This window comes from Pocillopora verrucosa, chromosome 2 (genome assembly GCF_036669915.1).
Source record: "Pocillopora verrucosa isolate sample1 chromosome 2, ASM3666991v2, whole genome shotgun sequence".
Taxonomy (NCBI): Eukaryota; Metazoa; Cnidaria; class Anthozoa; order Scleractinia; family Pocilloporidae; genus Pocillopora; species Pocillopora verrucosa.
The window spans coordinates 13,760,624-13,782,372 of NC_089313.1; the positions used below are offsets into that span (position 1 = coordinate 13,760,624).

The 21,749-nt window shown below is 38.1% G+C and overlaps 2 protein-coding genes and 1 long non-coding RNA gene across 7 annotated transcripts in view; 1 reads left to right on the forward strand and 2 right to left on the reverse strand.

Annotated features, from left to right (window-relative positions):
* The window catches only part of LOC131790964 (uncharacterized), a 38,250-nt gene that overhangs the window by 301 nt on the left and 16,200 nt on the right, over positions 1 to 21,749 (forward strand). The window contains exons 2-3 of the long non-coding RNA XR_009340745.2: positions 4,694 to 4,797; positions 13,222 to 13,428. This is a non-coding gene — a long non-coding RNA (uncharacterized lncRNA). The remainder of the gene's footprint in view (positions 1 to 4,693; positions 4,798 to 13,221; positions 13,429 to 21,749) is intronic.
* LOC131790916 (uncharacterized) lies at positions 1,223 to 10,322 on the reverse strand. Of its 3 annotated transcripts, none has more exons than XM_059108211.2 (5): positions 10,089 to 10,322; positions 5,677 to 5,744; positions 4,666 to 4,778; positions 3,025 to 3,944; positions 1,223 to 2,581 (listed from the first exon to the last, which is right to left on the reverse strand). In XM_059108211.2, the coding sequence occupies exons 2-5, from the start codon at positions 5,725 to 5,727 to the stop codon at positions 2,022 to 2,024; spliced, it is 1,644 nt and encodes a 547-aa protein (XP_058964194.2). In that variant the 5' UTR covers positions 5,728 to 5,744; positions 10,089 to 10,322; the 3' UTR covers positions 1,223 to 2,021. The 3 variants fall into 3 exon arrangements, with proteins under 3 accessions (XP_058964194.2, XP_058964186.2, XP_058964201.2); XM_059108203.2 differs by lacking the exon at positions 10,089 to 10,322 and adding an exon at positions 8,152 to 8,289; XM_059108218.2 differs by lacking the exon at positions 10,089 to 10,322 and adding an exon at positions 6,400 to 6,516.
* LOC131790941 (cysteine-rich secretory protein LCCL domain-containing 2) lies at positions 11,066 to 20,108 on the reverse strand. Of its 3 annotated transcripts, none has more exons than XM_059108239.2 (14): positions 19,942 to 20,108; positions 17,801 to 18,028; positions 17,327 to 17,447; positions 16,673 to 16,842; positions 15,971 to 16,089; positions 15,312 to 15,403; positions 15,119 to 15,229; positions 14,554 to 14,646; positions 13,937 to 13,978; positions 13,303 to 13,413; positions 12,920 to 13,018; positions 12,666 to 12,782; positions 12,168 to 12,281; positions 11,066 to 11,468 (listed from the first exon to the last, which is right to left on the reverse strand). In XM_059108239.2, the coding sequence occupies exons 2-14, from the start codon at positions 17,999 to 18,001 to the stop codon at positions 11,344 to 11,346; spliced, it is 1,515 nt and encodes a 504-aa protein (XP_058964222.2). In that variant the 5' UTR covers positions 18,002 to 18,028; positions 19,942 to 20,108; the 3' UTR covers positions 11,066 to 11,343. The 3 variants fall into 3 exon arrangements, with proteins under 3 accessions (XP_058964222.2, XP_058964237.2, XP_058964229.2); XM_059108254.2 differs by lacking the exon at positions 19,942 to 20,108 and adding an exon at positions 19,667 to 19,831 and having other exon boundaries at positions 17,801 to 18,025; XM_059108246.2 differs by lacking the exon at positions 19,942 to 20,108 and adding an exon at positions 19,667 to 19,830.

A 21,749-nucleotide genomic window follows, 5' to 3' on the forward strand; every position in this document is an offset into this window, starting at 1 on the left:
CTTTAAATCTCTCAAAAGTAACGACCATTCTAAAAATAAGGTTTGTATCAGTTGTATTGGATCCTTACCTGTCACCAGAAGATAGAGCCATTTGTTGCATGGAGCTCTTCTCCAGAAAATGCTATCCATGACCTTTAATGACGCAAAAAAGGTTTTTTTGTGTGAACACGAATTTTAGCTTCGCTCCCTCAACCTCAGCATAACTTGGACTAGAATTGGCCAGCCTACCAGAAAGTATGCAAACAAAACATTGCTTCATAAAGATATCCTGTGCGATTTTTGAACCTGCACAGACAGCATTCTGCATTGAGCAATCTTCAAAATAATGCCCACTGGTCCAACATCTTTGTGGCTTGTGTCTATGGACAGGTGTTTATAAGCCTGGTTAGGCATAAACTGTTTGATTCTTTGTCCTAAGTATGAAACTGAGTCCTTATAAGTAGAACATTCAGACCTATGGCCTCTACAGGTTTCAGAAAAAATCCCACAAAGTCCTGAGTTTACCATTGAATTTCCAGGAATGGATAATTCCTTTCAATCGAACTTGTTGTTATTTTTCATGCATATTCTTTAAAATTCTCATCACTTGTCAGTTTGACTTTGCAGATCATGATAAAAATGGTTATTCCTGAAAATCTTAAGGTTCATGTGAATCTTCCTAATCTTGAAAAAAAATAAATCCAAGTCCAGGAAATAGCCTAGAGAAAATCCTGGAAAATTGTTTTTTAGAAAGGGGTACAGACCCTGTAGACTTCATGCAAAGGGCAAAAAGGAAATATGACTTTAACATGTATCCTAGGCACACGGTGTCTAAAGTTTGACTGAATTTTACTTGTGTTTTTTAATCATTCCCGAGCAAAACTTTGGCAAGCCCCTCTTAAACCAAAATCTGCTTTTGATTCTCTCTCATGAAAGTCATATTCACTAATCAAGGTAACCATAGCTTTTAGTAGCAAAAAATATCATATGTTAAAGAATACCCTGTTTTGATGAGAAACTGCTGTCAAATTCCCACTCTGTCACAAATACTTAGAGGGTGTTTCTTTTCAAGGAGGACTGGAATAAGAGAATAAATGAATGTTTCCATTTGCTAGTTAACCCTTTCACTCACCAGATATCATTAGTAATTCTCCTTACCATGTGCCATGACATTGTTATCAAAATGGTGATAGTGGGGAATTTGGTATTTGCTCAACTGATAATCCCCTCAATGGTATTTTTCTTTATTCTCATCACTTGCTGCTTGATATCTTATTGACATAACATTTATTTAGTAATTATTCATGTTTTTGGTAAATTCGTAACTGAGCATTGTAGAGATCTCATGGGTTAACTCTGTCCTTTCATTAATTCCAATGCATATATAGTGTATACTATGATACCTATGATGTCAAATGGAAAAAGGAAGTTATTTTATATGCAATAAAATTAAATGAGAGTTAAGTAACATCAAGAAGTGGAATAAGTTTTTAACTCTTTCACTTCAATGATCTCATTAGTAATTCTCCTTACCATCTGCCATACAATTCTTCTGATGTTAGTTTGGAGAATCTGGTATTGGATCAACTTATTACTCCTAATTGATATTTTTCTGTATTCTTGTTCATTTTCTGCTTGATATTGTATTGATATTGTAAGGAGAGATTTTGTCTTGGTCACTCATGGGAATTAACTCCCATGAGTCAATTTGGGGATAATCAGTTGATCCAATACTTAATTCTCTGAACTAACATTATATGAATTGTATGGTTGACAGTAAGGAGAATTACAAATTTGATATGGGTTTGAAGTGTTAAAGGGTCAAGTGATTCCCTTGTTTGAGGTGAAATGTGTTTTGTTTCAATAAATCAGGTGCTAAACTTGAAGCACTGATGGAGCTGGCCAGACAAATTTTTCTTGAGCACTCACTGGCTCCTATTGATATGTACCATTGTTACTTTTGTTTGATATAGTCACTTTAATTTAATTTTTGTACTGCATCTTGCTCCATCGAAAAGCAATAAATATCACGATGTAAAATCTTAGTAGCGCCAGGGCGGTGGCACAGGTGCATCGGTCCACTGCGCAGCCAATCTCTCGTTGTAGGCGTTGACTTTATCATTCATCTTCGCGATGCAAGTCGACGATATTGGCTGACCGATTTGGGCTTTATCGCATTTGAATTGTCTCAAAAACTGTATAACTTTGTCCTGTTGCTTTGGAATGGCGGTCTTTCCTTGCCTTTTGTAGTCGAGCCACATTCTCATCGCATACTCAGGATCGCTCATGCCCTCTCCAAAGTGCACCAAACCAAGCCTGTTTTCGGGTTTTATTTTAGTACGGATTAAGTTCATTGCGTTAAACATTCTCCACATGTACTTACTCATCTTAAGGAAGCATACCTCCAGAGGTTCCATCTGGCAATGGCCAAACTCCTTGTTTGACTCTCCCCAGTTTTCGATCATGGATACCCACAGGTCCATAAGCGAAAGTGACGTCGATATGTCAATCACTTTCATTTGTGTGCCACCCACTACATGTCGTATGGCGCCTCGCGTGTGATAAGCTTCAGCTGCGTAAATCAGGGCCTTTGCAAGAACATCTGTTTGAAGAAAATTACCGAAACGTTAAACCAGGAATTGCTATCTCTGAATAAAAATCGAGTGTGGTTTTTTTTTTGGTAGGGGGTGGAAAACTTTGATATGATCAGTACGGAAGTAGAGATGACTCTCCGAAGAAATGTGGTCGTAACACGACTAGCAATCTTTTTTACGCGACATTTCAAGCTGGACACTTGCGAAACCGTGGAGGTAATGAAGGAGCGATCATATTATTTTATATAAATGTCTGTTTCACCTTAACTACGGATCGGAAAATCAAAGATTGAAAACGTTTCAGTTTGCTACTTAGTCAACCGCCAAACACAGGTCGTCAATTTGACGACTTTCGCTGAAATTGAAAAATTAGCCAAAATTCTACCCGCTCGTCATGGCGACCAAAACGGTTACAGCCAGCTTGGAGTGCTGCTGGTCCAGTTATGATTACCTAACAATGCCGGTTTGTATCCTCCTTTTGAAGTCATTTCTTTCACCAGGGCTTGATACTGATTGTTATGGGCCAGTCTAAGGCCACTCTCTGTCACTCCTCCCCCAGGTCTCATCGGAATTTTAGCATCCAAACTCTTAAAGGTTTCCAGCCACTTTTCTAAGAAGACTTTTGATTTGGGTGCTCCCTTCATTGATAACTTCGCTCCATTTACCATCGTTTCGAAGAACTTTATGTTGTACTTGTAGACCTTGTAATAAGCGCTGGCTAATTCTTGCATCTTGCTGTTTAATGTTTTTTCGTTGTTCTCTACATCTTTGGCAAATGTAGGCGGTAGTTTAACAAACAGAAGTGGCATGGCGTACTCCAGGGTGAAAGCGTAGACATTTGTGTCAAAAACGATCTCCGAGGGTTTCCCGAATTCATTTCTGTCTTGGAAAAAGTTGTTGAATTTCTCTGTAAGCGTACCAGCGTCTTTTCCAACGAGCCCGACGTCGTAGTCCGAAGTGCAAGAAGCTGATCCGTAAGGCTCAGGAAAGCACACAGAGTCAGGGATTTCAATTTTCTTTGCCGTTGTTCTCACGCAAGGTTTTAGCTTATTACCACTTAGAACGTAAAGAACGTGTGTCACAAAGAGATACCTAGCGGCAGTGATGTACAGGAGTTGAAGACAGCTAGTAGGAGTGCGGAATTTTTTTTTCATAGCTGCCCAATCGTTGTTTCGTTTAAAGAACTTCTTTATCCTATCCGCATCTTTGGCAAAGTCTGTTGTGCCGATTTGTCCTGCGAAGTTGGGTTGAAATATCCACATATCTTTCTTGGGATCTTTCTTAAATTTATACTTGGCCACAATGTCAGTCTCCATCCACTTCAGGTCATCTTGATCGGGGTCGTTCTGAAGCAAGTTTGAAGCTAGAAATCTGTTTTTGTGAAATAAGACCCAAGATTCATATTCAAACTCTCTTGTGTTGTGGGGAAGTTTCGGAGCTCATTAGTTCATTGGATTTTCAGCGAAGTATTTTTATGGTGATATGTGATGGTGATAGGACTGAGTGGAGTATAATTCAGGGAGTCATCAGGCGAAGGATTTCAAATTGGCCGAGTACGTAGTGCAAGGGTAATTTGAAATTATGATCAGCGTGACCCCTTAGTTGTACGACTCGCAGTCCGATTTCCAATGAATTGTGTCAATAAAAAAACATGAAAAACTCAGGAATGAAAAATTTAATGTGAGAGCACGTACCATTCTTACTGATACTGAGTAAAAGTAACTGGACCTGTTAGTTTTGTCCACGTTACTATATTTCTAATGTGGACCTATCAACCTGACGTCATTAGTTTCACTTTGATTCGGTAGGTAGCTGAGTTTTATTGGACGATGGCGTAAAGTACATAATTTTAAGTGACTGCTCAACTGTCTGATTTGGCCTTTCCGACTGTTAGAGTTAGTAATCGAACAGTTTGGACTTGAAAGAGCTAGAAAGTCCCAAGTTAGGGCTTCTAAGGGCTGCTCATATTCAAGCATTTTGTTACTGACACAGTTAGGTCCTCTCTTGATCCAAACACGATAACTTATATCGGCATTTGCACAAAATCGTTCTAAGTTCATGATAGTTGAAATATTAGTGATTGTAAGCTTACGGTTCATCAGAAAGTTTTCCCTCTACAGGCTCACTGTAGTCGGCCAAGGTCCACTCGGGCTGATTCTGGAGGAGGTCCTCGACTTGTGAGATAGGGTACAGTTCATCACACACCTGTCAGACAAGCCACACAGTGAGTAATTTTTTTCAGTTTTTTTGTTTCACTTGTAGGGCTAGAGTGTATCTTGGTAAAGTATCTTAAACTGATTCAAATCAAAGTAATCGGCACAACAGCCAGTTACTGTGATTTTCCAGTTCGACTGAATCGGGAAACTTGATTCAGATTTATGAAAGATCATGGACTATTTATACTCTTTATGTATCAGTCATGATTTAACACGAGGGGGAGAGGGGGGGTCGGAGGATAATGACGGGTAACACATGGTTTTTAGAGGGAGGGAAAGGGGGATTGTCGTCGCCAACACAGTATGAAGGGGGGTATAGTAAATTGACTGCCAGTTGACTACCAATGAGGGAGGACGGTATCATAAGGGCAATTCAAGTAAATTTCATTGTGACACAAACAAAATTCTCCAACCACTCCCCTCTCCCCCCTTGGTAATTGAACTCCGTTTCGTGCAATTTTGGTCTGAAATCATACTTATGATTTCAAATCACGCTTATGCTTATATTTCAGACCAAATTGCACTCCACTTAGCTCGATTACCATAAGAAATCGTAGTTTAACTTCATCACTATCCCAAAGTGACGCGGGGCACGATGAAGAGAAAGAGAGTGATGAAGGGTGGAAAGGAATGCTGGGTTTGGTCAAATACGACTCCATAATTTCCTCTCTATAGAATGAAAATTGATTTTTAAGAAATCTTTGGATTACTTGTTTATGTATTGACTGAGATAGTGCGGTCTACTGCTTTTTGGAACTTTTAAATTTTCACAAATTGGTACATTCTATAGTTACACGTAGGAGTACAGTCTCTCCAAAATTATTTGGATGTCGACTATGAGGAATGTATCTTTTTAATTGTCTTGAGATATCGCTTAAAAAGCTTACCACACTCCTGTGAACCAGCATGAAAACTAGGACACTTAAAGCAAGTATCATCTTGGAGTGCCTAAAAACTTATAACACAGCAAAGTTTAGTTAAGTCACAGGGTACAAAAACAGTAAGAATGTAGAAATGCTTCCTAGAAATGGACGTGTAGGTTATGGGCCCCCTAAGCGTTCTGAAAACTGAGTTCCGCCTTCAGACCTAGGAAACCGGGTTAACGAAATTTCTATTTCCCTTCAGGGTTCATATCAATCAACTTTTGCCCCATAATAGTGGTCCTTTGTGTTTCTCGGTTCCCTTTCTTGAATCAAGCATTCTAAAACTCTTAGCGTGAACAGGAAGGAGGGGACAAACAGAAATGGCTGATTGAAGAAGGAGGAATATGATTGTGTGCGTGCCTGAGATATAATAACTTGCTGCTTGTCTTCAACGGCAAAGTGTGTGCTTCACGTGATGTTAATAGTATTTTAGGTGAAACGGAACCAATCTGATGGCTCAAGAGTTCTTAGGAACTGGAACAAACTAAGCGTTTTTGTCGTGACAATAATAAAATTTATTTATTTCTCGCGTGGCCATAGACTAAATTACGTGAACATGAACTAGGAATTCTCGTATTTTGCTGTGCGTCTTAAAACTGTTACAGGATGTATAAAAAAAACAACGAAAAAAGAAAACATCAACAGGCAAATTAAGAGAAATACACCGTCATAGTTAACATCACCTACCTAACGACAAAACAAATACGTTCGTTTGAGTCGATCTCCCAGTTTTTGTTTTGAGAATAAATCAGGAAACGTACGGGCAGTCAGATCAAGCTTGTTGTAACAAATTTACTAAGGAAATTTATTTTATTGTTATATTTCACCAAAACTCTTAAAATTTCATAAGCTTTTGCGCCTCAGAAACATTCGTTGCCTGCCGTTATTGGTTGAAAAGACAATAAGATAATGTTTTAGTTTTATTTACGATCAGGTGCTGTACTGTGTGTCGTTGATTGTGTTCCTGGTTAACAATTGTGTTTCGACACAGGTCATAAGTCACCGTTTTAACTCTGATTAATTACATTTCAGAGATAAATTTTCATTGTCTTGTGTTGACATTTGTCACAAAGAAAACAACACAATTAAAACAAATTTTAAACTATTAACCCTTCGTCCCTAAGAGTGACTAGCATCTTATTTCTCCCTACAATTTAACCCCCGAATCACACATAAAGGTCATGAGAATAAAAGAAATGATCAACAACTAAGGAAGCTAAAGCTTGTTAAACCGAAATTCTCCTTGTTAGCATTTGTGTATTCTCCAGATTTTCAGAATAATATGGAGAGTGAACATTCTGATGTTTAGGTGCAAGGGGTAAATCTGATAGATATGCAATGAGCTACTTTTCTGATATGCTTTTTGAAGTGTAGCATTGTGAGGTGAAAGGGAGCAGACGAGACGCTTACTTATTATCACAATTTCTACTTTAAATTTGTTTTATATTTGGGTGTCTCTTATCAATTGTAAAATGTTATTTAGATACCGAAATGTAACTTGATGAAGTTCAGGTTCCCCTTTTTCCTAGACATGCAATGGTAAAATAAAACTAGGTGTAGGATTTGATGGATTAGTAAGACTAGTTCATATGGAAGGCAGTCGAATTGATGGTAATCTCGTGACTCCTTTCTATCATTTTGAAGAAATCCATCTAGGAGAGGGCGGCTGTTCACAGGTTGCAATCTATCAAGAAGATATTCCATGTTTTCGCAGTTGTATTTTTGCGTACTCGTGTGACGTTTCTATTCTTAGTTTGCGAACGATGTATTTGTCTTGAAAACATTAAACTTTGTCATCGGAGTTGTGAGAGCGGGGTGACGTGAGCTACTTTCGCAGAGGCTACAGCCCATAGCCTAAAATTTCATCTTTATCGTTCTTGGCTCTTTTTCTCTGCCTTTTGTAACAGTTCATGGGGTAACACGGAAAGAGGCAAAAAAAAAAGAGACACGCGAAAATGAGACCAAGTAGAAAACAAAGGGGAAAGGTGTTGAAATATAGATTCAGATGAGCGCGCAAGCAGGAGATTTTATGGCGTTGAAGTCATTTTTACGGTACATTTTGTACATCTCTATCTTAGTAGTGAGATTTTGGATGCTCTAGGAACAATTTAGCTTAACGTATCGGGGTTGAAATAATTTTTTACGAAAATGATTTAGGAGGGCTGACGTTTCCAATGGGTTTAGGAGCTTTTGTGGTAGAAAACATGAAATTTTTACCTAGCCTAAAGTGAAAGAAGATCTTGATAATTCAGCTGTAATTATTACCTTGCTGGTATTGTAACCTTAGAGTTAATTGTGTTATCACAAATTGGGAATCAGTGATATTGAAACTAAATTAATTGTGTAATTTTTTATACCAAGAATAAATAGCATATGCCCACTCACAAGAAAAAAGTTGATAAAAAATAAAAAATCGTCGTTAAATTGAACACTTCTTACCTGGATGCATATGGCTTGCGAACGTTACTTTCACTTGATATCTTAGTATTTGTTCTAGAAACAAAACTAGAGTGGTAAACGTAACCGCGTTTAGACAAAGGATACAAAGCAGTCTACTTTTAACTTATTATCTTTTTTAAGACTGTCTTAAAATTTCGTAAGATTTGGACATCCGTAAACAAGCGTGGGTGGCTGGCAAATTCTTGGATCCACCGACCGTAAGGTAATTTTCTAATGTTAAGGACCATGCAGGTAGTTTCAATTGGTTGTGGAACCTAATACCCGTTTACTATTGTGCCATTCTACGGGTAATGTTGGTCGTTTCGACTTCCTTCACTAACTGCTTACCAAGAAATTGCCTTAGGTGCTTATATTTTGTTACTGCGAAGAATGTAAACTCGAGGCCACATTTGTCGTAAGGCAGACAGTGGCAACAAAAGCTTCTTCTCTTAACTTTCGGGGTTTTGCGAATTCGCGACAATTGTTACGAGTGTACACAATACTAATTAGTTAAATTTTGAATACCAGTTTAAAAAACCGTGCTTTGGTGGTCTTCTGCGCAGTGTCATCAAGTGAAAGAGAGAACTGCAAAAGCCCATCATAATCCACTTTACTGGAAAACTCAGGGGTCCACACATAAAAAACGCGAGCGAGTAAGAAGCAGTTAACTGCTCATTTGAATATGACTTCAGTTTTCATTACAAATGTAAGGTTCCGCGATTTATAAATGGAGACAATAAATAATAAATAATTCACCGAAGCACAATAAAAGTTTTTACAGTCATCGAGAAAGTGCTCTATCAACGCAATTGATAGACTTAATACTCCTGTAGCTTAAAATGAGTTAACGGATCGGGTGCTTTTTGGGTGCAACTATAAGGGCACTATTTACGTTATGTAAATTTTCAGCGTTGCTAGCACTTGTTCAGTCCCCCTCGCTCTGTCCCATAAAAATTAATACGTCACCTGTCTATTCAAAGCTCCCGTGGGCGACTTCAAAACCTTTAAAAGTAGTGCAGCTGTATATGGTCGAGATTATGAAAAAAATTCAAAGTTAGAGTTGCGTTCAGAAACGAAATTTTCTCCGTCGTTCTTCGATCAACCGGAAGGGATGGCACTTCCAGTGTCGTGTTTTCGTTTCATCATTCTTTTGTCCTCTAAGGGTCAAACCACAGAGGCTTAAATTCCGTGTACGTTTAAAGTCTTTCTTGAATGAAATGACGAATTGAAAATAGGTGTTTCTTTTAGACGCTGTTTTTTTCGTACTGGAAACGACTCATTGAAGAGTAAGATTTAACGATTCAAAAATTGAATCATTTGTATAATAACAGTCGTCGTTTACAGGAGAAAACTTGACGAGAGCTCTGTTCAACTCAGAAGTTTCACGTTCTTTATAACCATTTAGGTGTCCCTGTCACTCAAACCCATACTGCTTAGGCCCAACTATCATGAACTGAGCGCGCAGTGGCGCCCAACTGATTTCAGGGAGGGTTCGAATCACGTCAAAGATTGAATTTTTTTTTTAGGCCTTCTTTTCTGAAATTTCTTTAATAGCATAACTCCTGCGTAACTTTCTTCGGTCTCATGAAACGACGATTTCCGATCATCTCAGCGAAGTGAACCACAACCTCAATTGTAGACTTCAAGTGATGGATAAATATCTAAGAAATTCAAACGTGTTAAAAGAAATCCAAATCGGAATCCCAACATTTCAATCTTTGTTTTCGAACTAAGTTTGAAACTGTCTTATACGTTACGTTTCTTTATTTTCGCTCAGCCTCGCGCTCTTCCGAAAAAAAAAATTGTTATCACGTACCACCACAAGGAACCTACATCTATCAATTACTGCATTCTTTTCGCTTGTTTTATTTAGTTCGAAGTTAGAGAAGATCGAGTGAAATTTTTGTCTTTACTATCACAGACAGATATGGACTTACCTTCTGTTAATTTTTTTCGTTCTGGTTTTAGCAGAGAGAGAGAAACGCAAATTGAGCGTACACGGATATTTTGCGTGCCAGTAGCTCAGCACCTGACTTTTAATGTTTGGACAATCCTGCGAGGCTTTAAGTAAGGACAGCCCCTTCTGTGTTTCACGCTTAAACGGACCCTCTTCAAATTGGTGATGTCATAAGAGTAACCAGCTGTGCTATGCATTTCTAATTTACTTTGTACGCCCACGTGGAGAGCAGATTTACATGGAAAGAGTTTTGCATTTTGAAAAGAGGATATCTGAGGGAAAGCGGATCATGTACGGGGTGCTATTTGTCATCTTGGTCACGAAAAATGTGATTCTTTTTTCAGGCCTTGTTTTAACGACTAGTTCAGTAGTGTTCTTAGCTGGTGGGATTGATTCTAAATACGTTTCTTCAACCGCAGTACACACATATGATTTTCATATGTTTACAGCTATTATTCACCACTTCGAAGGTTTATTTGGATCCAACATAATGGCCAGCTCCCAGTTGGCTCGTTAGCTCAGTTGGTAGAGCGCTGCACCGGTATCGCAGAGGTTATGGTCTCATGAAATCCCCACCCATTGACGAAGCTCTGTTGGAGCATTTTGTTTCTCAAACTCATATACATGCTGTGTGATGAAATTCCTCCTGACTCGATCGAGATCACCCTCTTCTTATGTTCGCTTAAACCTTTGACTCCCAAGATCTGACTGTCAATTCTCCGCTCAAACTGCTACACATTTTCTTCTAATTTGGTTATGAGAATTAGGTGTGATCAAGATTAAGACTTCTAACTGATAAGTTTGAGTATTCTTATTAACTGATTTTGTGGATAATAATGGATATTATAGGGAGAAGTTACATGTTAATCACTTCCGGAAGTATTACTTATCGAGAAGAGACGAAAAGGACAGAACGTTATGGTTACAAGCATTTTCAAAATGGGCCAGATTGTGCAATTGTGTTTATTTGCGTTGTGACGATGTAAACGTTTTTTTCTGATCGGCTGTTCTGATTACTTTGGTTTTGATGTGTCGATATTTAATTGAAAACTGTTGTTATGCAATCTTTAAAATGTCAAGGTTAAATGGTGTAACCAACGCCTCAGACACCCAATTCCTGTATGGTGGAACGCGCGCTGAACAAAGCCTGTCGAATGGTCTCCACTGCATATCTAGACAAAAGAGGATCTTGCACTAAACTAAAATTGTTTCAAAGATGAACCGATCGGATCTATTCAACCCTTAACATTGCATTTATTACAACTCTTTTTACAAGTTTCCTCCATCCATGTTGCGTATTTCTTTCCACATTCTCCAAGTCCAGCCCACTGCTTGCATTTCGAGTGTTTGTCAAAACAGTCTGTTGATAAAACAGGAAATGCAATGTTTATTTTCATATATTAGTAGAGCGCCTGATATTTATCTTATCGTGCCACTATTCCGTGGAATGCGCAGTGCCTCAGACGTGTGCAGGACACTCAACTCTCGCCGTACTTCTCTCCACCAAGAAGTACAATGTATACAGTGTATATTCATAGCCGGGGAAATTTGATTCAATTGTGAGGGAGAGGAGGGGGGGGGGGGGTTGAGATACCTTCAGTGGACAGAAACTAAAATAAGCTTCACCAGCAATGTTGTTAATAATTTTACTGAGTCATCAATTTACGGCTCTCTGGCGATTTTAGATGATTACGTACCAGCCCAAAACTGTAAGAGGTGACTAGAAAAAATCCTAATCAGTAACTCTGTTGTCAATTGTTTTTACACTGTTTTGACCTCTCATCGATGATACTCAAGAGCCGTTGATATACTTCAAAGCCAACCAGAGTCTCTATCCAGAGAAATTCAATATTTGCTTGACTAGATGTGGTTTATACGCGGACTGTGGATCAAAGCACACCGCAGAACTATCGAAACAAAGCTACTTTTTGAAACTTTTCTAAGCCTGTAGATATGCCTTGATCAACTTCAGTTCGACAGGTGGTCAGATTATTGATTGAGTTAGCCGGTGGAAGTAATTAGTGAAGAACCACAAAGTCTACATTTTTATTTCACCAACCACAAACAAGGCAGCTCCTAGCACAATTCGGCTCCATCCAATTGGGGTTTTTCTTGCACTCTCCTTTATCAGCCCACTGTTTACACATCACGGTGTTGTACACATCCTGGCAATCTATGAATATTAATCAAGTCTATATAATCAGTGAACATATAATATATAACGTCCTTTCCTCATAGTTCGCCACTTAGTTTGCGTGATTCTTGTTATTGTAATAACGATCTTTTTCTTTTAGACTCTAATTTTTTTTCTGAAACTAGCTAAGATAAGTATGCTGTTAGAGAGTCCTCTGTAAAAGATCCTGTCATGGGATGTTCTTTTCTACTTTATACATGACTGTTCCTTATTTTGCCCTTAAAAAATTAGTCTTGATATATTTTACAGAAAGGAATAGTATATGATTTGTAAAAGAGATATGTGATGAATTTAGGTAATGGTAGTGAAGTAAGGATGAAATTTAAGATATGAGTTTAGTGAAAGTATATATTTGACTCTTACTGCAAACTCCACAGCTCTTCATGCAGTTCTGTCTCATCCAGTTTTTGTTCTTCTGACATTCTCCAAGTGTCGCCCAAAAATCGCATTGGTTAGGGGCTGTGTATTTGTCTTTACAATCTGTGGGATAAACCGAGTAATGCGCTTAATGAACATGATAAGAATATAGTTCAGATACTCAGTTTGAGGGCCTCTTGATTTCATAGCCCTTATGAAAATAAGTTTGCTTTTTTATTCAATCGATTTTCAATCCACACCTGTCCCAGATCCCGAGATGGGTTTTGTAGGTCTGACAGTCACTGGGGCTTTTGTCGGTGGTTTTGGTGGTGGATTGGGCTTGGGTTTTGGCATGAGATCTGAAAATGGAAGAGAAGAAAAATACGTCTAGATTAAATAACTGACTTAAAGCTATAACAAAGATAATGCTTTATGAAAAACGATTATAAATTAGTTCTAAAAAATTTGTAATAGTAGTTAATAAAATAAATAAATAAAGTAGTAGTTTGAGACCAAAAGAATAGATTTACATAGCACAACTAAAAGTTCCTGTACCCTTCAGGTATAAATGAATACAGCAAGAATACTAAAAGAAAAGTTGGAGACTAGGTAACGCGTAGACGATTCAAAGGGGTTACTGTACCACAAACACAGGTCTTGACGCAGTCGAGCTTCATGTATGTTACTGAACATGGATGGCCGTTTTGGACTCGCCACTTGCATGTAGATGTTCCCACTTTGTCGAAGCACCGTTCTGTTTGGAGAAAAGGTATCTCAGTTTTTAAAAATGTGAAGACGTTTTACATAATTCAACATTTTGAAGAACTACTTTCTCACTGTATTGTTGATTTGTTAACTGATTATTTGGTTTACAAGCTTAAGTATGCTAAAGTCGCTTAATCTTTTGCACGCTTAGACTTCGTTACTTACAGTGGTGGTAATTGCAAGAACTATTCGATAAAGCGAGCAACCTTTTATTTGAATACCATCTGGAACTTCCTTTGTACTCATTCCCTAGAAAATACCTCTTGCACTTGAATTGGTTCATACGAGTCACGATCAAGTTACCACCAAGTCTTAGCAGAGCTTAGTGAACGTTATTACCATTCTAACCAAATATTTCCTCGAGTTTCAGATCCTCAGTCGATTGTATTGACATTTTACGAGGTCTCAGTCGACATTAGTCGAGAATAATTGTTTCAGCGGCATACACTAAGTTAAAAAGTGAAGTTCCCTTTAAATCGTTGTGTAGCTAGAATTGGACTGATCTGACTTACTTTCACACTTCTCTCCGTACCACCCCTCATCGCAGATCTTCTCTGAAGAAAATACATGCGAGTGGTTAGTCCTTCATACACTTTGAAAGCTTTTTCAGCCTTTTATCTCTGGCCCTTTACCGACCATAGTCCACTTGAGGCTTTGAAAAACTTTTATTTTCCAAAACAAAAGAACTACTAAATATGGAAGAAATGAAGTTTGAACTATGTATGGCACGCTATGTGCGTGAAAGCAAAATTAATAACCTTAATTTAGGTAGGTTAGTGAGCCTGGATCCCAAATCGTCGAGTTTCATGAGTTGATCGCGCCTTTTGCGGTAGGGAATCACCCCAGAAATTTTCTATGTCTATAAGCGATAATCCAGTTTGCATATATATATTGAGTAACCTTTTTCGATGAATTAATTCAAATCGCCATTTTCTGCCGTTTTCGTCGTACCATCAACGATCAATAGACCCGAGTTATTCTCAACACACTAAAAATTGCATGAAAAGTCGCGCTGTGAATAAAGTCAAGTGACTTTTTAAAGGCTATGAGAGTTTGTTTTTCAAGCTTGGGTTTTTTTTTTCCTTAAAACTTTAAATAAATAACGTAATAAACTTGTACTATTTATTACCAGAACAATCGGAACCTTTCCATTTGCCATAACAGGTACAAGTGCAAGTGTTACGGTCAACTTGTCCTCTGTTTTTGCACTTTAAGGGACATCCTGCAAAATTTCAACAGAGACCGGTCGAGAAATATGATAAGCACAAAAATCACTTTTGATGTCTTAATGCTTTGCACAGCAGATTAGCAGAAGGTTAGAAATTAGTTCTTGGGAGTGAGAAGCTTGGAAAAAAATGAACCTCCTCAGTAAACAAGGAAACAGCTCGATAACAGAACGTAATATTCCGAACAACCTTTATAAAGCTGACTAAAGACAACTGGTTGGGATTTAAACAACCAAAAAGTTAAAAGAAGTTACTTTTAAGAAAGATTCGCGAAACAACCTCATCTAGACCTTTGTCACTGACCCTTCCATAGATTTTGCGCTTCACGCCTCCTTTTCGATTCCTGTCCACCTCTTTCTTTATTATCAGTAAAACAGGCTTTATTGATAGAGGAGGAAATGTTCTTGTGACAAAATAGAACTGGCCCTGAATGGAGACATCCTATGTTTTACTTAAAACTATACTCACTGCAAAGGTTGCACATCTTAGGGCAGTATTTTTCCATCAGTTCTCTGTTTGTCAGGCACGTGCCTTTTGTGTAGGTAGTTCCACATTTCGGGCTAAAATTCTTACACTCTCCTGTGAAAAGTTTAAGCATGACAGTTAGAGCTATTTGTAGCTTGAGGCCATTTTTCCATATTGACCTTCTTTTTATACTCACTGCAAAGATTCTTGTAGCACCAACCCTGGCCGCTAGCGCACTTTGTGCATGGAGTTCCAGGCGTGTAGGGTTGCTGTCCTACCACGTTACCACTGCAAAAATGATAAAAAAAAATATGTTAGATAATAATTGTAAGTTAGTTTTCTCTAAGGAGACAAACTCGGGACCCGGCGACTCCATCCAAACATTTTATTAGAGCTTGTAAACACGTGCATTATTTTCTAAGAATTAAACGTTTTCAGGATTTATTCAAAACTATCGACCCGTTCTTCCAGAAAATAAACCAAATGAAATATTCTTCGGTGACAGTTTACTTATTATCTGTTTGTAATTGACGCAGACTGTGTCGTCTCTAAAGAGAATTTATTTCAGACATATTCAGAGTTACACTGTGTAGTACAATCTGTCGTTTCTCTGACTGGACAAACGATGTATTTTCACAGTCGTTCGCTTTATACTTCACAGTGTAAATCTCGGTATATATGAAATAAAAACATTCCATGGAAAATGCTTGAACAATTGTATTTACTCGTGCGATGCATCAAAAAACTCACTCGTTCGCTGTGCTTAGTCGTTCGGTTTTTTCATGCATCGTAACTCGTGTATAGAAATCGTTTGTGCGGACTTTCCATGCAGTAATCTCTTTATCCAGCACCTACCTTGGATAGTAGTCACAAGTTACAACTGTCTCTCCAGGGACCCAGGGGTGAGGCTGACCAAAGTCCTTGTCACACCAGTTAAAGGCACATCCAACCTGTTTGCTCTTGGCCCACACAACCTTAAGTAAGGAAAGCGAGACGAAAATGACGTTCTTACAGGGTAGTGCTCAAAGTTCTGAAGTCGAAAACGGGGGCTGTTTTATGTTATCCAAGGCGTAGCTTTTCGCGCAGCTTTAATTGAATGGGGCAATGTCACGATACTTCGACGCTACTTTCGATGCTATGTAATATTTTGCAATGCGATATGAGAGTATCCCATAATTTTTGAACGCGTGAAGAGTTTATTCTGAAACAAAAAGAAATGGTGGTTAAGCTTACAGAATATTGAAAAGAATGAATGTATAACAGAGAAATTATGCGAGATGCGCAAATCATATCTTAGCTCCCAATTTAACCTCTGAATATCTTTGCAATATGATCAGCGTGCTTGTCAAAAAAGTTGTCGAAAACCTTGTTTTATCCTGTAGTCTTACAGCTTCTTTCATCGACTGTTTTTGCAGATGTAATCTCATGCGTCCACATATGTGTAACAACTGAGAGAAAGTGCGTCTCGAAGGGTGCATATTTACAAGCGAATGTCTTTACAAAGCTACTTATGAGTTGGTTTGATACCAGCATTATGATCGTGATCTGTAAACTAACCTGTGTATAGTGTCCACATGGTTCTTTGCGGCACATCCATGAAGGCATCGGATAAGCAAACTTTGAAAAACTGTAATAGTTTTTTTCAATAAACCATCGGCGTACAGAATCTTCTGGGCCAGCATCTTTACTTTCAATCCACTTGCCCCACTCACGGGCCAAGTTTTGACCTGGTGATTGTCATTGTAGAGAAAGAGAAAAAGAAAACCTTTTCTTCGACAGAATGAATCACGTTTCTTTTCTGTTTGATTGTTTGTTTTTAAGGTAAATTTTTGCCAGTTGCCATCTTTTCTAGTTGCTTTTGATGTGCTTCTAACTGAGCAGGGACACACTAAGGTTAAAAAACTAACAAGTACGATAAAATTCCTCTTATGTTAAAAGTGGGACAGAAACACTCTCAGTCTCCCTACATGCCTCTTCATCATTATCTCTTCTATGAGCCTCTCAAGTTCTAAAATTTTACATGTCAGTAACGAACGTTTAGTTTTTCTTACAATCTTTTGGACAGTACTAAAATTGCCTTCATGAAATTATCTGCGATGATCTTGGACGACCAGCGTGCTTGTAAATGGTAGGCTTATCAGAAAAATTAACCCAAATTGCAACTTAATATGTAGTTTTCCGGTAGTGATCGTTTATTTTTTCCTCAATTACCTACAGACTTGCTTCGAAAATTTTGGTTTGAGTGCCACGCCCCAAACCTAGTAAAGCCATGCATCCACTCGCATTTATCCGACCACATTTGAGCCAGGTCACCAAGGTCATCATTCCACACCTGAATCGATACAAGATGAAGAATTCAGTGAAATTGTTTCGTAGCATATCTAGCGCCTTTCGTTCTAACGTTTAAATAGCCAAAACCTTAATTGTAACGAATAAAGAGGGTAAGTTTCTAGAGAAACTGGTGCTGCATCGGTAGGAGAGTTAGCAGGGTAATTTAGTATTATCAACTGAGTTGATAACGTAAATTGGCCACCGTGAAGAGTTTCAAAGCTGACGTTTCGAGTGTTAGCCTTAAGTCCCTCGCTTTGACGAAGGGATTTGACAACGGCCAATCAGAAAATGTAATATTACAAGGCAACAGGTGGCTTCAAAGAAAACTTCCTCAAGGAAGACTGTTTAACTCACCACGTACTCCATGTCCGCTGCACTTGGCTTTACCTGACTCCGAAACTCATTGTGAAGATCAACAAACTGCTCCTTTAGCTTGTTGCTCAGACGGCACTGTCTGAAATCACCAGGTTGAGGAGTCTTAGGTCCCATACGAGCACCATTGCTGACTTGTAAGGTCACAGAAAATACGATGATACACAATAGTGATGTCATCATGTGGGGGTTCGATTGACTCGCGCACTGCTGTAAATCGGTTGATTGAAAGAAATCCATTGATTTATCATTGGAATATACATTGGAAATTAAAACTTAAAAAGTGCTGAGAGACCGAGATAATTAAGATGCGTCCCATGCAACGGACCGATTATATCAGGGTTCTGTTATTCACGCTTAACTTTAATTGGGGGTTTGAAAAATCGTTTGATTACTGTGGCAATTGTTTACACTGTATTTTAATGTATAACTCAAACTGCCTCCTCGAGTGCATTCGTGCAAACGCAGATTTTACAAGCTACAGCTTGAGTTCCATTAGACTCGATGTTTCTTCAATTAATGGTTAAATTTACGTTCTCGGGTTCGAATTTTTCATGGGTTCAAGATTTTCAACCCAGAGTTTTTTCTTTTTACCCTTTCTCTAGACTCTGAACGCAAGGCGAAAAAGAGTTTAGAGCAAGAATTATAAGAACGAGTTAAAGAAATTAAAGCACAACAACTGTTCACTCACTTTTGGAGTTTTCTTTGACTTTTGCACAATCACAGGACTCCTTGAGTCAACTTTTGAATGGAAAATAGGGTGAATGGATAGATTGACCTTCGCTAATTTTCGAATATTTCGATCAGACATTTTATGGAAACCGGACTTAGTGCCCGAACAGAGAAATATTCAACCGGTTCACACGTTTTTCCTTGCTGCGCTAGAATCATGGCATCAAGACATTGTAAGATAATGTGTTTTTTTGCCACTTAAGACCACTCATGTAGCTGCAACAATCAAACCTTTCGTGCGGGAGCGTTTTACGTTAAATGAAGAATGTCAATGCTATTGAATACCACTCGTGTTAATTTGCTCACAAAAAAAAATTCAAACTGTGGGAACTTTATTGAGTGATCATTTAATCTCGACCTTTTGTAAGGATTTGTCTGGTGTTCGGCCATTTCAACATTTTTTATTTAACCTAGTCCAACTTGGTCAACCTTCGTTTATTGCCTTTTTGAAATTTGAACATAATTTTACGCGCGCAATGGTCAACGTAAATTTTCCGTGATATTCCTTTATTTAGTTTGAACCCGAATTAGCTTCAATTGAAGTCACACAACAGACGCCTTAGGGTCCAATATATCAATTAAGATTTGAGACCGTTAAATGACCGAGTGGATGCGGCCTAAGAGTCTATGGATTCAAAATTTTTCACTGCCCAACTACAAATTTGAATTTTGTCTTTGTCATATGAGGAATAGAATAAAACCTAGCGATGGAGAGATAAATTTCCTATGGCGAAAGTGACAGAACCTTCGCTAATGAATTCACGGTGCTTTAAATCAGGTAAATCTAAGACTTCAAAATGTCCAATCTTGAATCTCACACTCCAACATGTTCACTCAATATGGTCACCCTCTATACCATCCCAACAAAAAAATGCAAACGCTAAGTTCAAACAAACACTTAGACACGAGGCATGCATAAGAAGGAGTATTCCAAAAAGATTTGTACAGGGTGCGACAGAACTAGAGAAATTATCTGAATAATTTTCGATATTATATATTTTTTCCAAAACATGTAGCTAAACGTATGAAAAATGTCTCCAAAACAGCTAAATATCGAAATTGCAACGGTTCACTGAAGTGGAGGCTAGATTTAGTCATGACAATAGGCCCACTTACCAAAATTTCCTGAGATAGTTATTTTACTCTTCAGAGTCGCTGCGTGTACGCCTAGCTGTGACGGTTTGGCTTACCAAGTCAAAACGCGCGCAAATTTATAGCGATTCAGTAAATTGTCGGATTGTTATGCTGAAATATTTCTTTGTGTAAACAAATATCCCACGGTTAGTAAAAACTTGACTGTTTACTATTAACGTTTTTTTTTTGTTTTGTGTCTTTGTCACGCATTTTTTTTTTCAGACTCAGGAAATTACATCCAATTTTAACACTCGTACCTTGTATTGAAGTAATAATATTTCACCGGAAAAAAAGCATCACTCTTGATAAAATGTAGGTCATATTTGCTATAGGTTTACCGAATGAGATGTGCTTTAGAAATTCAGTTGTGTTCGTGAGTTTTGAATTTAATTAATTGAAAAATGCACTCTGCTCTGACGGATTAACACGCTTGGCTAACAGTGAGTTCATTTAGTTGACCGTTGCATATTTCAGTGGTTTAAAATTTGCAACTGGGAAAACTTTGAAGATCTACTTTAAAGGAATAGAGCCACAAAATCAGCGTTTCAATAAAAGCGCCAGCAAAATAAACAAAATTTCGAAACATTATCAAAACCCTGTCACAAAGATGATCTGTCATAGTTTTTGTACCGTGAAAAAATTTAAGGGATTGGGTCACGCTGAGGGCATATACACTGTGTTCTTCCAGTTTGATGCTTAAAGGTGTCCAATCGCTTTTGTTCCCTCTATTGATAAAATAGAGGCAGAGCGCTTCGCTGCAAAAGCCGACCATCACAAGGCGTTTTGGTCACGTACTGTTAAGAATAATATGAGATAATTTCATTTCGCCATGTCTTGTGTTTTGGTTACGTACTGTCGAGAATAGCGTGAGGTTATTACAATTCACTGTGTAGACAATTTTCGCTCCGTTCTTTGAGTTTTGATAAATTTCAGGGCCTTCCTTCTTGATAAAGACATAATCTGAAGGTCATGTACAGAACACAAACTTGACAGAGAATGATCTCAAGAATTTGATGCCATCAAGGAATACTGAACGCCTAAATGATAAACTTGGCAATGTCAGCCAGTCAACCTCATCGCTGTTGAGGTGGTATATTTCAACAGCAGCGTACCATCTTGTGAAAATCGACCAAGAGACTTGGCTTCTTTCCCTCGAATATTCCGCGATCTGCTTATTCCAGTTAGTAAACCCGCCACAGTTAGACAGACACTTCCAGGGCAATCGTCGGTGCCCTCCTGGTGCTCGTCCGATTCAGGATGTTCGGCTCGTAAATTAAAAATTTTATCGCACTTTTTACGCTGATAGACTGTTAATGAAGCAAAACATTCTATTGCTCAAATATTTCTTTCAAATATTTTTTATTACAGCAGTAAGCTATTTAAGCATTCCTAACCTCTAGGCAGTAATTTTTGCATATAACGCTATATCTACCGGATAGAGCACATCTCGATTGATTGTACTTTGATAACTAGATACCAGCATGGTTAGAGCGATGAAAATCTAGTTGAGATTGAGTGTTGTAACTTCGCTGTTTTACTTACCAGGGCAGCCTTTTATGCCATAGGGATTTTGACGGGGTGTTCTAGCATCCCAGCAGCATCCATTCCTATTTGTTCAGTAGTTTTCGAGAGGTTCTCCACATTGACAAGCATATCAACTTCAATTTATTTTTGGTATTATTCTAGATTCTTTAAATTTCTCACTTCCTTAAAAAAGCGTTAATCCTCACTCTGTCGGTCAGTTACCAATCATTTGTTTCCTATCCCAGTATTACATACAGGTGTATTTGCAACCGTAATAAGAAGCTTAAAGCTTTACTGGCATCACTTGCTGCTTGATATCGTATTGACATCATATTCATTTGATAATTTTTCGTGTTTTTGGTGAATAAGTAAGTGAGCGTTGTACACACCTGATTGGTAAATTATGTCCTTTTGTTAATTGCAATGCATACATAGTGTGCACTGTGATGCGCGCGATTTCAAACGGAAAAAGGAAGTCATTTTAATGCAACAAAATTAAATGAGAAGTAGGTAACATCAAGAAGTGAAATAAGTTTTAACC